The following is a 13,407-nucleotide window of genomic DNA, read 5'->3' as shown; positions in this document are numbered from 1 at the left end:
GCTAGGTAGCGTACGATCTTCGAAGTCAAGCAACGTCGACGGCGGTTCAGAGTTGAATGGGTGACCGCGGAAGTTAGGCAATTCCAAATGTGATTATAGTGTGGTGGGTCGTGATGCTTGTTGAGAAACAACGTAGATTTTTTTTTTTAGCTTATAATTATGTTATTTCAATATTTTCATAATGCAAGTACTGCATATATAAGACATGTACCCGAATATTTTTTAAAACGTCAAAATAACAGCTTTTACTACCTGGGATAGTCATAAAAATGACGTTAAAATGTCGTCTTTATTAAATGTAATCTAAAAACCTGTTTTGTCAAAAATAACAATAAAATACCGTCAAATGTACGATACTAGCTTCTTGAAAATGACATCAATAATATGAAAATAATGACGTATTTTTGACGTTAATATGTGACGTCGTTAAGATGAGACAAATGTACGTCAGTTTTACGACATTTAGACGTCATTTTATCTCGACATTATGACGTCTGATTCGTCATAAAATGACCAAAAAATGCCGTCAATTAGACGTCACCTTGCTACCTGGGTATACATCAAATTTTAATAAAGATAATAAAATTGGAAATATTATGATTCATTTTGGATTCACCATTTTAAATTAAAAAATTCTGATGTCAGATTCGTAATCAGCGATCCCCAAAACCTGTGTTTGTATTTCATAAAGGCGTTTATAAAAATTCGAATCTCAAAGGGTTAAAATGCAAAATATTGGTTTTGTATTATAGATGTGCCATTTTTCGTTTGTAATGACGAAGTCTATGGTTTTCTTATGGTTCCTTTGGAGAATGATGAAACTATCGCGGAAGATATGCAACGATTGACTAATACCAAGGTGGAAATATTGGGTAAGTTTACTTCTGTGAGAACAGCAGAATAAATAAATAAATAAATAAATAGATGAATAAGTAATTTTTAATGATGAACAATAAAATATAAATAATTGAAAACTGATCTTATTTCTTGTCGTATGTATATATCATTTTTTCATTTGTAATTTGCGGTTGTGTGGTACCATAATATCCGATTATGTATATACAATTTTGATGTGTTGACGACGTTGCTCAATATGCGATTGGTTTTTCTATAGCATCTAGCGACTATTTGCCGTTGTCAGATGACTTGAAAGAATTTGTGGTGTATCCGGAGCAAGACACTCTCGGTCTGGATCGCATCTACATGATAAATCTGTTAAGGAGACCGGAGAGACGCAGAAGGATGCAGAGGCTCTTCAAGGAACTCGGTATAGAAGCAGAAATTATTGACGCCGTGGATGGTAGGTAAGTTACAGACAATAATAAATACATATTTTATATAAATAATATATTTCTTATAAACATAAAGAGAAAATCGAGATTTACATAAACATTACGGGTAACCCTAAGTAAAATTCACTCTGTTTTTTAAGTTATTTCGAGCAATTTTCATTTTAAGAAAATTAATTTTCTGATTATTAGTCTAAATCTTATAAGCTTTATTTTTTTATACTCATACATATATATATATATATATATTATATATGTATAAATAAATTAATGTTTTAAAAAATATAAGAATATAAACCTAAGATACTTTTGAAAACTGATAAAAATAAGTTATGGACAATTTTGCGGACAATATATTATTTCACGTCAGTGAACCTAGCATCTCCACTACTAAAAAAAGTTCGGAAATACCGCATAATTTTCTGCTAATTATCTGCTAATTTTTTGCCCTAGTCCCAAATTTTTTTGTTCCTACCGTTCACAGGAAATTAAGACCAAAAGTGTTAAGTTCACGTGACAGTAGCACCCCGCACTAATAAAAAAAGCATAAACAAAAAAACATATCAGAATTTTCTTCTCATTTTCTGCTTTAAGAAACCGTAAAGAGATATCAAAAATATTGAATGGTTATTAAAATACCGCGATATTCAGAACCATCGCACAGCAATGGTATAAGAGAAAATGGTTAAAAATAAGAGGCTAATAATGCCATGACAACTTATAAAGTACTTTCTCAATCAAATACTCGTAAAATACACAATTTTAAAGTGTTTAACTTGCACAAAGCCTTAAAATTTACAAAAATATAACAATAAAATACCTTTAAAAAATTAACTGCTGCGTTGACTATGGTATCAAAATAATCGTCTATTTATTAGCATAAAATATCCAGGTCCCGAATTTTTTGCTCAACATTTATTATTTTAGGTAGTTTACTTTTTAATGCGCGCATTAACAATTGAGTTGCAAAAGTTAAATGTTGAGCAAATAATTCGGGACCTAGATATTTGGAGAACAGATAAATAGATGATAATTTTAATACCATACTCGATGCAGCAGTTTATTTTCTTAAGGTAGTTTATTTTTGCGTGCGCGCATTAACAATTGAGTTACACCAGTTAAATCTTGAGTAAAATATTTGGGACCTGAATATCTTATGAGTAGATAGATAGACGATCATTTTGATATCCTACTCGATGTGGCAGTTTATTTTTTTTAACGTAGTTTACTTTTGCATGCGCGCATTAACAATTGAGTTGCGCTAGTTAAACATTGAGCAAAAAATTCAAGACCTGGATATCTTAAGAGCAGATAAATAGATGATTATTTTGATATCATATTTGATGCAGCAGTTAATTTTTTAAGGGTACTTTACTGTTGTATTTTTGTAAATTTTAAGACTTTTAAAGGTGCAAGTTAAACCTTTTAAAATTGTGTATTTTACGAATATTTGATTGAGGAAGTACTCTCTCTCTATAAGTTGTCGTGGCATTGTTAGCTTCTTATTTTTAACCATTTTCTCTTATCATTGCTATACGATGGTTCTGAGTACCGGTACTTTGATAACCGTTCAATATTTTTGATATTTCTTTACGGTTTCGCTCCTGCGAATAGGTAGGAGCAGAAAATTCGGGACTAGAGTAGAAAATTAGCAGATAATTAGCAGAAAATTATGTGGTATTTCTGAACTTTTTTTTAGTGGTGGGGTGCTAGGTTCACTGACGTATTTCTTTATATTTTTCTATTTAAAGATGTTTCTTTCAATAAATTTTGAACTTGAATGAAATGTGGATATAACAGCGTATTAAGAAAAAAATACCACGAGATTAAATTATCTGCTATCATATCATAAAACATTTATAATATATTTGATTAAAATAGTATCGACATGCATATAAAAATTTATTTGACTTTGAACGTATACGACTAACATACCGACAAGATTCACAAGAAGTGTTACTTCCAAGTCGTCTACAAAATTTTAATGAAGTAATTTCGTGAAATATGTAGACGTTTACATAAATATGAAAAATGTGGCTACAATAACATACAGACTTGGAGAGCAACTACATTACAATCGCATTAAAATAGAGGAAGAAAGAGAGAGAAAGAAAGAGAGAGGGGGGGGAAGAGGAAATAGTAAAAAAAAATACAAATAATACGACTTTTCCAATGTGCTATTACAATATTGTTGCAGGCTACTATTATCGATTGTTTAGCTTGTATTTAAATGATTCTTCGACGACGAAGTACGTAGAAAAATATTTTCGCATTAACGACTTGCACATCGCGCGTTTTACACGGGCGTGTTACCGTATTCGTGCATATTATAATCGGCACACGTGTACGTGTTTCCATTTCGTGTTTTCCGAACGCTCATATTGTGAAATACTCGACTAGTTTTCGATTGCGAATGTCTGCTCTCCTCGCTGCTGTATATTCTACTAATTCCTCGATCGGTAGTAAAATTAGTGAACTTTGACCATCCGCAGAAGGCATCGTGCATTCGTTTCATGGCGAGCTGAAAAAAAGCGTTTCCTTTAATGTCGAATTTGTATTCGTACTTAAAAATCTTGAAATGCAAGGTTTCTGTAAGAGATATGACGTCATCTAATTATTCTAATTCTAATTAATTGCAGTTCTTATTTACAATATTTCAGGAACCAATATTTTGAATTTTGAAAAAAGATTTGATGCTTTTGATACACTTTTAAAATGATTATACTGCAAAATCATTAATATGTAAGATAATTTTTAATTTTATTGTTACATTGCAATTTTGCGACAAACACGTACATAACATAAAAATGTTATTTTATATTTAATTTCATACAAAATTTGATTTGGCAAAATTTTTTGTTATCAAAATATCTTAATGACGAAAACTAAACAATTGTAATTAACGATATTATACTAATTTCACAAATACTGTGTAATAAATGACTTACCTTAATTTCATGCATTCGCGCGGCGTAAATAATGGGATTTACCAAAGTTTTCAGGATAATAAGACCGTTAATTATAGCGTAGATGAAGAATACGACGCGCTCTGACACCCCATTTAATTGTAATACGCAATCATTACAAACCAGTATGTACATTATTACTCCGGGCATCCATCCGATTACGAAACTTCCTTAGAAATTATGCAAACAGGGAAATATAAATTTTACAAGAAGTAAAAATAAATTATATTCAAGAAAAAATAGCAGAGTAAAACTTTCCAAAAATAGTTTGTTTCTTTTTTATATAATTGGAAAGTACGCATCTTTTAGAATATTTTTCTAAATATTATAATAAAATTCATGTAAATAAGAAGTTAAGTTAAATTAAGGTAAGGTTTTCAAGAGTTAAGTTTTTTCAACTGGTTATTAAGATTTCTCATTAAAATCGCATCGAAATTTCGTTTAGACGTCCTTAATCTACATAAAATTCTCTTCAGTTAACCGTACGGTTTTTTTGTATATTAATATTTACTATTTTTTGTTTCCTAAAAAAACTAATTTTTTAAACTTTTTTTTTAAGAACTGCTATTTTATTAATAATTTGTTTTAAAAAAAATCGGGTACGCTTAACTGAAACCATACTAATATAGATTAAAACAATGTTTTTCTTTTGATTTTCAAATCATTATTAGACGAATTATGGTGATAACTCGGTTATTCTTCCGTGCAGCATGTTACAGCGACCATTGCAATTGTACTTTAACATATTTTTTAATAAAAAAATTTTTTTAACTAAGTTCAAAGTATGTACTTTTTAAACCACTAACTCCGACATTTCTGCAATGTATGAGTGAGTTAAAAAAATCTTAAGTATGGCCTTTTTTTATTGCCGTCATCCTGTTGTTCCTTCGTATTTTAAATTGAATCTGTGTTGCTACAAAACTTGATATAATATTGGTCTCTCTGTTCTTGATAACTGCGCAATTTTCTTACGGCGTCAAGTCTTACCAAGTATATATAAAGTTGTGTGGATAGCTTTAACATTACGCGCCATTTGTCTAGAATTACTGCGTAACGCTTCTAACGCTCTTGCACGTACGGAAGATCCTGCTCTATGAAAGCGTAGTCTCATGGCTTGATGTCTCTTCACTATGCAAAATATGTGAATATAAATGCAAACCATCAGGATGAAAGGCCCGAAAAAGAGACTGCTAAATAACATTCGAAATTGTTTATGAAATAGGAACCTGAAAATCAAAGGATATTTATTCTATACATACACACACACACACACACACACACACGCACACGCACATATGTATATCAATCAATTTATTTTTTGCAATATGTTTTGTAAAGATATGGCTGTAAGGATATTTAGATGTATAGCATATACGTGTATGAATAAATTTATACGATTGAATATAAATAATACTGTACACATACAAAGAAATTTTTAATTTTATGGTGGTGTTTCAATTTTGTGGAAGAGCAAGTAATGCAGAACGTTCTTTTTTATTTAATGTTACATAAAATTTAATTCGGAAAAATATCACTGCTCTTATTATCAAAATATGTTATAATGTTATAATGTCATGATGATAATTAAACATTATAATTGACGATATATCATACTTACATGCTGTTTTTGCATTCTTCAGACTGAAAACCATCATTCTCAATTAAATTAAAGTACAACGCGAAGAAAGAGATAGGTAACATCCACAGTAGAACTAATAAAATTGTAGTGTTTCTTGAAAAAAAAAGAAGGTACAGTTGTACTGTCCTTAGAGATTCTTTTAATAAAGAAATAAGTTGTATTACTTGTATGTCAGGATCGAAAGATAGTGAAGGGGTTTGAGAATGCCCAGATAATGATTGACAGCCAACGCCGTTAGATGAAATACCGTAATTATCACGCCTCCCAATCTCACAACTTCAAGAGCCAGTAAAAAACAGTCCATGCCTAAGAACAATATATGATCTAATATTTTCTGATTTTGTATTGATGAAAACGTTCGTTCACCTACTGTGTGTTTTTAAAAACTCTACTAAAACAGTTTGTTTCGCAATGTATCGAAACAATCGAACAAACAGAAAAAGCTTTTCTTTTTATATCATAAAAAATTACACTGTCCGATACTATTTTTGTAACACAAATGTGAATAGTCATTTTCGACGAATTTTTTGCCTGCTGAACACGAATTTATTGTAAAAATTTGACTATTATGTCATAATTTTGAGAAAAATAGAGTTAAAGAAGTTGAAAATGACGATTTTGATGGTTTTCAAGACGTTATACTGGCATTAAATTCTTTTAACAAATTTTGTTAATACTCTTCTTGAAAATATCAACTCTTAGCTTTAGAATGCACTTCGGTTCGTTTCGATATGATTTTCATTGCTGAGATATCTAAAGTTTTGTGCAGCACAAATGTAAAACACACACACACACACACACAGAATACACTTACTACACATACATACATGCACATGAAATCAGATCACGTCGTTGATCTTGGGTAATGCTAAGTGCGGTTGTCCCTTTATAATCTTTCTGTCATATTATATTTTATTCATATTACTTCATATTACTTTTTAATTTATATGATCTTATATTATATTATATAAGTAGGAAAGTACTTACTTTCCGCATAATGCAGTATTAGATTATTATATAGAATAAGATGACTTTTGCATGTATTTTTTATGTATGAAAAAAAGCTGTAAATCAAATTATTATATTTAAAAAACAAAAATCATATCAAACTAAAATGCATCCCAAAGTTGATATTTTTGAAGGATATTAACAAAATTTGTTTAAAAAATTTAGTGCCGGTATTACAACGTTTTGAAAAACCTTGTAGTCGTCATTTTTGGCTTTTTTGACGCCATTTTCTTCACAATTGTAACATAATAGTCAAATTTTGACAAAGAAAATTCATGTTTATCAGATAAAATACGTCAGAAATGACTATTCGCATTCGTGTTACAAAAAATGTCAAATTTTGTTGGACAGTGTTATTAAGCGCAACTTTTTATTGAAAGTTATCTTTTTAAATCTGCCCTTTTCTATTTTTTGTTTAATTTTTGAGATATTAATTACTTAAGAATTTTTTAATTGTTAACAAAAACGATCCATATTAACAGAATCTTACCTTTCAATTGGATTCCGAGACCAATAGGTATAAAACTATTCATAACTAGTCCTATACTCAGAACACTGCTGGAGAAAGCATCTGCGCCTAAAATTATTTTTTATTTCTCTTAAAAAAGAGAGAGATGAAATTTTTTTTATAAAACAGAGATGTATATGCTTGCGCACGCGCGCGCGCGTGTGTGTATGGGTAAAGATGCGTAAATAATAATAATTGTGATAGATTTTTATTGTTTTATCTTCTTGAGCAGTTCTTTATGGCAGCTACACCTTCAAGAATTTTAAACATTAATACGAATCAAGCGACACATTATTTTTACCCTTTGCAGCATGGTGCAAAGTATATTTTACACCTGAATAAATCGAAAAAAGAAATATTTTTTTACTTCCAATTTCTTTTAAACTTCATATCCTAAGGTTTTTGATATCGCTGATTTCCAAAAATAAAATCGGAATTTTTAAATTTGATCCTGATAGTTTCTTCAATATGGCGGTTTCAATTCCGAGAAAATCATATATGAATATTATACATATATGGATAAAAACCATTGTAGGAAAAAAATTACCCCCATAAGATATACAAATTCCGTATAACGGTTTTTGAGGGTCACTGGTTATAAATTCGGAGTCAGAATTGAAAATTTTTTAAATTTAAAATGGCGGATTTAATATATGGTGGACGGAATTCATAAATAACAGGAATTTATTTTAATTTGAGTATGTGGGAGATTTTGGGATCGCTGATTATGAATCTGAAATCGAAATTAGAAAATTAAAAATGGCGGACCTAATATGGCAAACCACGATTTTGAAAAGTGGTCGGATTTATTTATAACTGGATATTTGAATTTTTTTAGTACAAATACTTAAAATACTCAAAATATTAAAAAATATTTAGATTTTTTTTTTAAAGTAGATTTGTAAAATCTGCGAACTTTCTTTGTGTATCCCACACAGCACACTTTATCCTAGGGATGTCCCTGGGATGTCATTTTGGGATATCGCAATATCGTTGGATATCCGTGGACCGTCTGCGATATCCAAGGGATATCCAAGGGATGCACAAATGTCCACCGATTTGATATCCTGTAGATATCTCAAACGATATCCAGAGGATGTCCAAGGGATTTCCTGAGATATCGTAATATACCCTAGTAAAAAAATTTGTCAGAATTAAAAAAATTTTTTTCAGGATTTCTGATAAATGTTTCGATTTTTTATAATTGAAACGTTTCTCGGAAAATTTTAAAAATAAAAAATTTTGATTAATTAAAAAAATTTTTGAATATTTCTAAGTATTTTGAGAGTTTCTAAGAATTGAAAAAAACTTGAACAAAAAATAAAAATTCTAATTATTTTTACGGCAATTTTGTAAGAGAAAGAAGACTATAATATAACATGTTTCAGCCAAGCCGTCGTACCTGTTAAAGCATGTTTAATAGTTTAATATCTCTATACCTGAAAAAACGGTCACCCATCCAAGTGTCAACCCTCGCCGATGTCGCTTGACTTTGAAGACCGTACGCATTCTAACGCTTCGTGGTGATCCATAAACACTTCTTGTTTATGGATTCATATTTGTTATAGATCATTACAATAGATGTTGTCAGAAAGATAAAACATGTATAGTTAACTTATATTTTTATAAATAAATATGAAGTTTTACAATTTTTGTTACTTTTTTTACTATTTTTATATATGCGCGCAAAAGAGTATGTAGACTAACTTATTAAAAAATCAGTTTTTGCTCTGTTTGTATAAAATAAAAAAATTTTTTTAATGTCATTTTTTATAATTTTTTAGTATATGTAGCATATTATTAATATGCCACATTGTTTCCATAAGTGTATTTTCTTTATGTTCTGACGTTTTAATCTACGTTTCTTAAAGATTTAATTTACACTTCTGTCACTCTTTTGTTACATTATAATTAACTTTCCCTTTACACTTCATTTATGCTCCATTAATTGTAGAGATAAAAAAGATATGATGGGATATTATTTGGATGTAATAGGATATCGTAAGATATTAATGAATATCTTAAGATATTTTACGATATTTTAAGATATTTTTGTAGGATATCCCGGGAGCTACTCATTGAGATATCCGTGGGATCGCCTTCGTCTGTCTGGGATAATTTGGGATATCCTCAGGATAAAGTGTGCTGTGTGGGATTACTCAGGAAAAGAATTTTTTTTCCTTTCATACAAATAAAATTGTAAAGCAATAATTTTGCAATGTTACAGTATTGATTTGTTCGTTCTGTCTACAATTTTTGACTTCGGATTTGTAATTAGCAACCATTAAAACCTTCAAATACTCAAATTCAAATAAATTAACCCTCTTTTTCAATATGGCTTTGGCCGCCATATTAGTCCCATTAAATCTAAATTTTTTCAAGTTTAGATTTATAATCGACGACCCAAAAAATTCATAGATACCCGAATTGAAATAAAGTAACTCATTATTAATTAATGTTGTCTACCATATTGAATCCGCCATCTGGAATTTTGAAAATTTTCAAATCCAGACTTGAATTCAGCGACCTTAAAAACTCATCTATACAAAAATGCATGTAAAAAAATATATGCTTAAAGAATTAAAAACTTAATTTTTTAAATAAATGTATGGTAGTTTTTTTTATGAATACCTCTTGTGTATTTAGAAGTTTTAGATATCAATAATTAAAAATTTGAAATAAATTTAATTCAATTTGTTGAAATAATTTTGATTGAGTAATTTGCAAGGTTACCTAATTTTCTTTATTATATTTTTTTAGAAACACTTGAAAAGTAAAATTTATATTACAATATCCCGAATTCAAGGATAAAATGTTATAATAAGTAAGCAAAATGTTAGATAGCATAAAATGTCAGAAATGTATCAAATTATCAACAACAATATTGAACAGTCTTTTAGAGACTAATATAACGGATATTTTAAGTGTTCATTAAAATAAATTTTTCTGTAAATTTTACTAAGTTTTAATTTTTTAATAACTAAAACTTTCAAATGCGATTTCTCAAAAGCACTCAGCCAAATAAAAAAAAGACCTAGTTGGATAGAAAATTAAAAGATCATTAAAAGGATGCTGAAGTTGTCTGTTTTACCAACAAAAAGATAGTAATTTTTGTTTAATAATATCTTTTTATTTCTTTTATAGATTTGGAAATCCTTTTCCAGAATAAAAGAATAGCATTGCTATCAGTCTGTGGAGTAGAATTTCCTCCAAAAACGAGAAAAAATTGTTAATTTGCTGTCACATCATAACAATCCCAGCTAGCAAAATGACGCAAACTTTGCGCGAAGTTTGCCGCAAACTCGAGCAAATCTTTGCAACAAAATTACGACAAAGTGTGTCCGCATTAAGCTTAGCTTTTGCTGGCAAGGCTTGTTGTAAATAGTATGACGCATATTTTATGCAAATAACAGGGTAAAATTTACTAGTAAAGCATAACAACAAATTTGCAGCAAGAACAAGGCACACCTTGCTGTACACAATATGATAGCAAATTTGTGGCAAGAATAGAGCAAACCTTGCTGTACATAGCATGATAGCAAATTTGTGGCAAAAACAAGGCAAACCTTGCTATGCATAACATGATAGAAAATTTGTGGCAAGAATAGGACAAATATTGTCGAAATTTAGATCAACAAAAATGATTATTAGACTGAAATATTAGACTGATTGTCCAATATCAAATGTGAATGGTGCAATCGTACTTGGTTCTCTGTTCTCAACGAGCCCCTTTTATTAATCCAGTAGGTAAATCTTTTTCACGAGAAATGCGCCATCTCGAGATAGATAGTAAAGTCAGAAATAAAGTTTAAAACCCGATAATGCAACCCTGTTATTTGCATAAAATGTGCGTCATACTATTTGCGACAAGCCTTGCCAACAAAAACTAAGCTGTTTACGGACACACCTTGTCGCAATTTTGTTGCGAAAGTATGCTCGGCAAGTTTTATTTTGTTCTTGCTACTAATTTGCCGTTATTCTGTGCTTAACAAGATTTCCTGTTTCTGCCATAAATTTATTGTCATGTCGTGTAGCAAGGTTTGCTCTGTTATTTGCTTAAATTTTGCATTTTATCGCGTCGGAACAAATCTTGTAATTTCTATACGTAATATTTATGTACAAGTCTTTCTCTGTTATTTGCAGTATCGTGTGATGAAAACTTTTGCCGTAAATTTGCTTAAAACTTTTAGAAAACAAAGCAACAGACAATTACTTGTCATAAAATTGTTGTCAAAATTGAAATAATCCTTGCTATCCTTTCACGATATGTGATTTTAACAGGCCTGGCTAGCTGGGAATGTTTGCTTAATATAAAAGATTTACAGCTTGTACCTACGAAATTCATATTCACAGACTAGTAAACGACGAAAACAAACAGTGTCGAGTTTCGAAAATTAGATTTTAGTGCCTAATTGAGACGAAATTGTGAAACGAAAATTTAGGTTATATACGCGTAAAAAGTCGATAAGTAGAGCAATAAAAAAAAAATTTTTTTGTCCTCGATATAAAGTCTATTTCATAGATGGATTTTAATATGTGTACTTTAATTCTGGAAACAAATTTCCAAATTTATAAAAGAGATATATATGAAATCTCATTAATGATGTGCATGAATGACTTTACATTATCGACCTCGATCAAGTTTGAGAGGCAGTCCAGCATCGCCTTAAAGCAATGTGTCACTTAACTTCTATTATTATTTAAGATTAAAAAAAAATTTAATTGAGAGAATGAGATTATATGGTTGAATTTATTGCTAATACGTCCCTCTCAAAAACAAAAGTGACCTGTTTTAATATTTTTTCTAAAATCTAGTTTATTACAAGATAAATGACCAGAAAATTATCAAATATAATAATATAAACACTGTATATATTATTGTATATATTATTACTGTACCTGCTAGACTTAAACTGATATATAATGTTGGACTGAGTGGGCGTCTAATCCAAAATACGCTTATTAGAACCTTGATATTTACGATTATTGAAATGATACAGAAGAGATCAATGGTGGTGCTCCATACAAATACAGTATTCTATCAACATTTCTGATTTGATTTGATATATTCACGCTCTGCGTCATCGAATCATTAATCATTATCATGTTCGTAATTTCTATCGACATACTTGTGGATTCTATCAAATATTAGTCGTAACAATATTAGAAATTTAATGTGTCATATACATAATGTTGTGTTGAGATAACTTTCTTACATAATGTCATCATAATGTTCATTTTTTTCTTCTTTTTTTCTATTTTTGAAATATTTGTCTCCGTCTTCCCGATAGTAAAAATTCATAAATTGTTTACTTTGAATTGCGCATTTGTAAAGTTGAGCATTCTAAAGTATAACTTCGATAACAGCTGGTTACTTTGTGTTCTCGAAGTTTTATCTGAAAGTATAATTTATATTGATTGAGAAAAGATCCTGCGATTAAATATTAATTGAAAGCGGGAAATAAGAGTATAGAAAATAAATGTTCATAACAAATCTGTTACAAGATTATATAAAATAGATTTCTTTCTTTTCTAAATGTTATATGTCTTACACAAAGTACTATTTTAGTTTTAGTAAAGGAAAAGCACTGAATTTGGAACAGTTTCCTAAACTGGAATCTTCTTATTTTTCAGAAATTAAACATCTCACCGTACGAATACCGATAAAAACATGATCTGCTTGGTTAATTAAAGAAATAAAAACATATATTTCATACCTTTTCACGCATGTTTTTACGTAAAATCTGCTCAAAACGAATTTGTCAAAAGCAAGAGTTATATTTCACAATTTTTCTTGTAAATTCCACAGTTTAAACCCAGATAGCCAAGCGAGATTAAGCATATCGGGCAAATTAATGCACTGCATGTGTGTTGTGAACTTGCCCACAATTTGCTGTCATTGTAATTTAACGTGGAACGAAGTTAACATCAGGAGAGCAAATAACCTTTATGAGTTTATAAAATTTTAAGTGCATGCATTGAGGAATAATAAACTTG

General features: G+C 29.7%; 2 protein-coding genes across 2 annotated transcripts; one reads left to right on the top strand and one right to left on the bottom strand.

Moving 5' to 3' along the window:
- Nucleotides 1-540: 540 nt before the first annotated feature.
- LOC118648043 (glycosyltransferase 25 family member-like) lies at nucleotides 541-13,132 on the top strand. The gene is made up of 3 exons (XM_036294245.1): nucleotides 541-872; nucleotides 1,115-1,304; nucleotides 13,045-13,132. Exons 1-3 carry the CDS (start codon nucleotides 797-799, stop codon nucleotides 13,049-13,051), a joined length of 273 nt encoding a protein of 90 aa, XP_036150138.1. The 5' UTR covers nucleotides 541-796; the 3' UTR covers nucleotides 13,052-13,132.
- LOC105834086 lies at nucleotides 3,175-4,571 on the bottom strand. Its single transcript, XM_036294243.1, has 2 exons — nucleotides 4,238-4,571; nucleotides 3,175-3,810 (listed from the first exon to the last, which is right to left on the bottom strand). Exons 1-2 carry the CDS (start codon nucleotides 4,403-4,405, stop codon nucleotides 3,586-3,588), a joined length of 393 nt encoding a protein of 130 aa, XP_036150136.1. The 5' UTR covers nucleotides 4,406-4,571; the 3' UTR covers nucleotides 3,175-3,585.
- Nucleotides 13,133-13,407: the final 275 nt, after the last annotated feature.

Source organism: Monomorium pharaonis, unplaced genomic scaffold (genome assembly GCF_013373865.1).
Source record: "Monomorium pharaonis isolate MP-MQ-018 unplaced genomic scaffold, ASM1337386v2 scaffold_141, whole genome shotgun sequence".
Taxonomy (NCBI): domain Eukaryota; kingdom Metazoa; phylum Arthropoda; class Insecta; order Hymenoptera; family Formicidae; genus Monomorium; species Monomorium pharaonis.
The sequence above is the reverse complement of the archived record's forward strand: the minus strand, read 5'-3'. Positions and strand labels throughout refer to the sequence as shown.

Bases quoted from the DNA above. Each gene is read 5' to 3' on its own strand.
- LOC118648043 (XM_036294245.1), top strand. From the start codon at position 797: ATGGTTCCTTTGGAGAATGATGAAACTATCGCGGAAGATATGCAACGA. The intron at 873-1,114 runs GTAAGTTTACTT...GTTTTTCTATAG, and splicing joins TACCAAGGTGGAAATATTGG to CATCTAGCGACTATTTGCCG.
- LOC105834086 (XM_036294243.1), bottom strand. From the start codon at position 4,405: ATGCCCGGAGTAATAATGTACATACTGGTTTGTAATGATTGCGTATTA. The intron at 3,811-4,237 runs GTAAGTCATTTA...GCTTTTTTTCAG, and splicing joins CGCGAATGCATGAAATTAAG to CTCGCCATGAAACGAATGCA.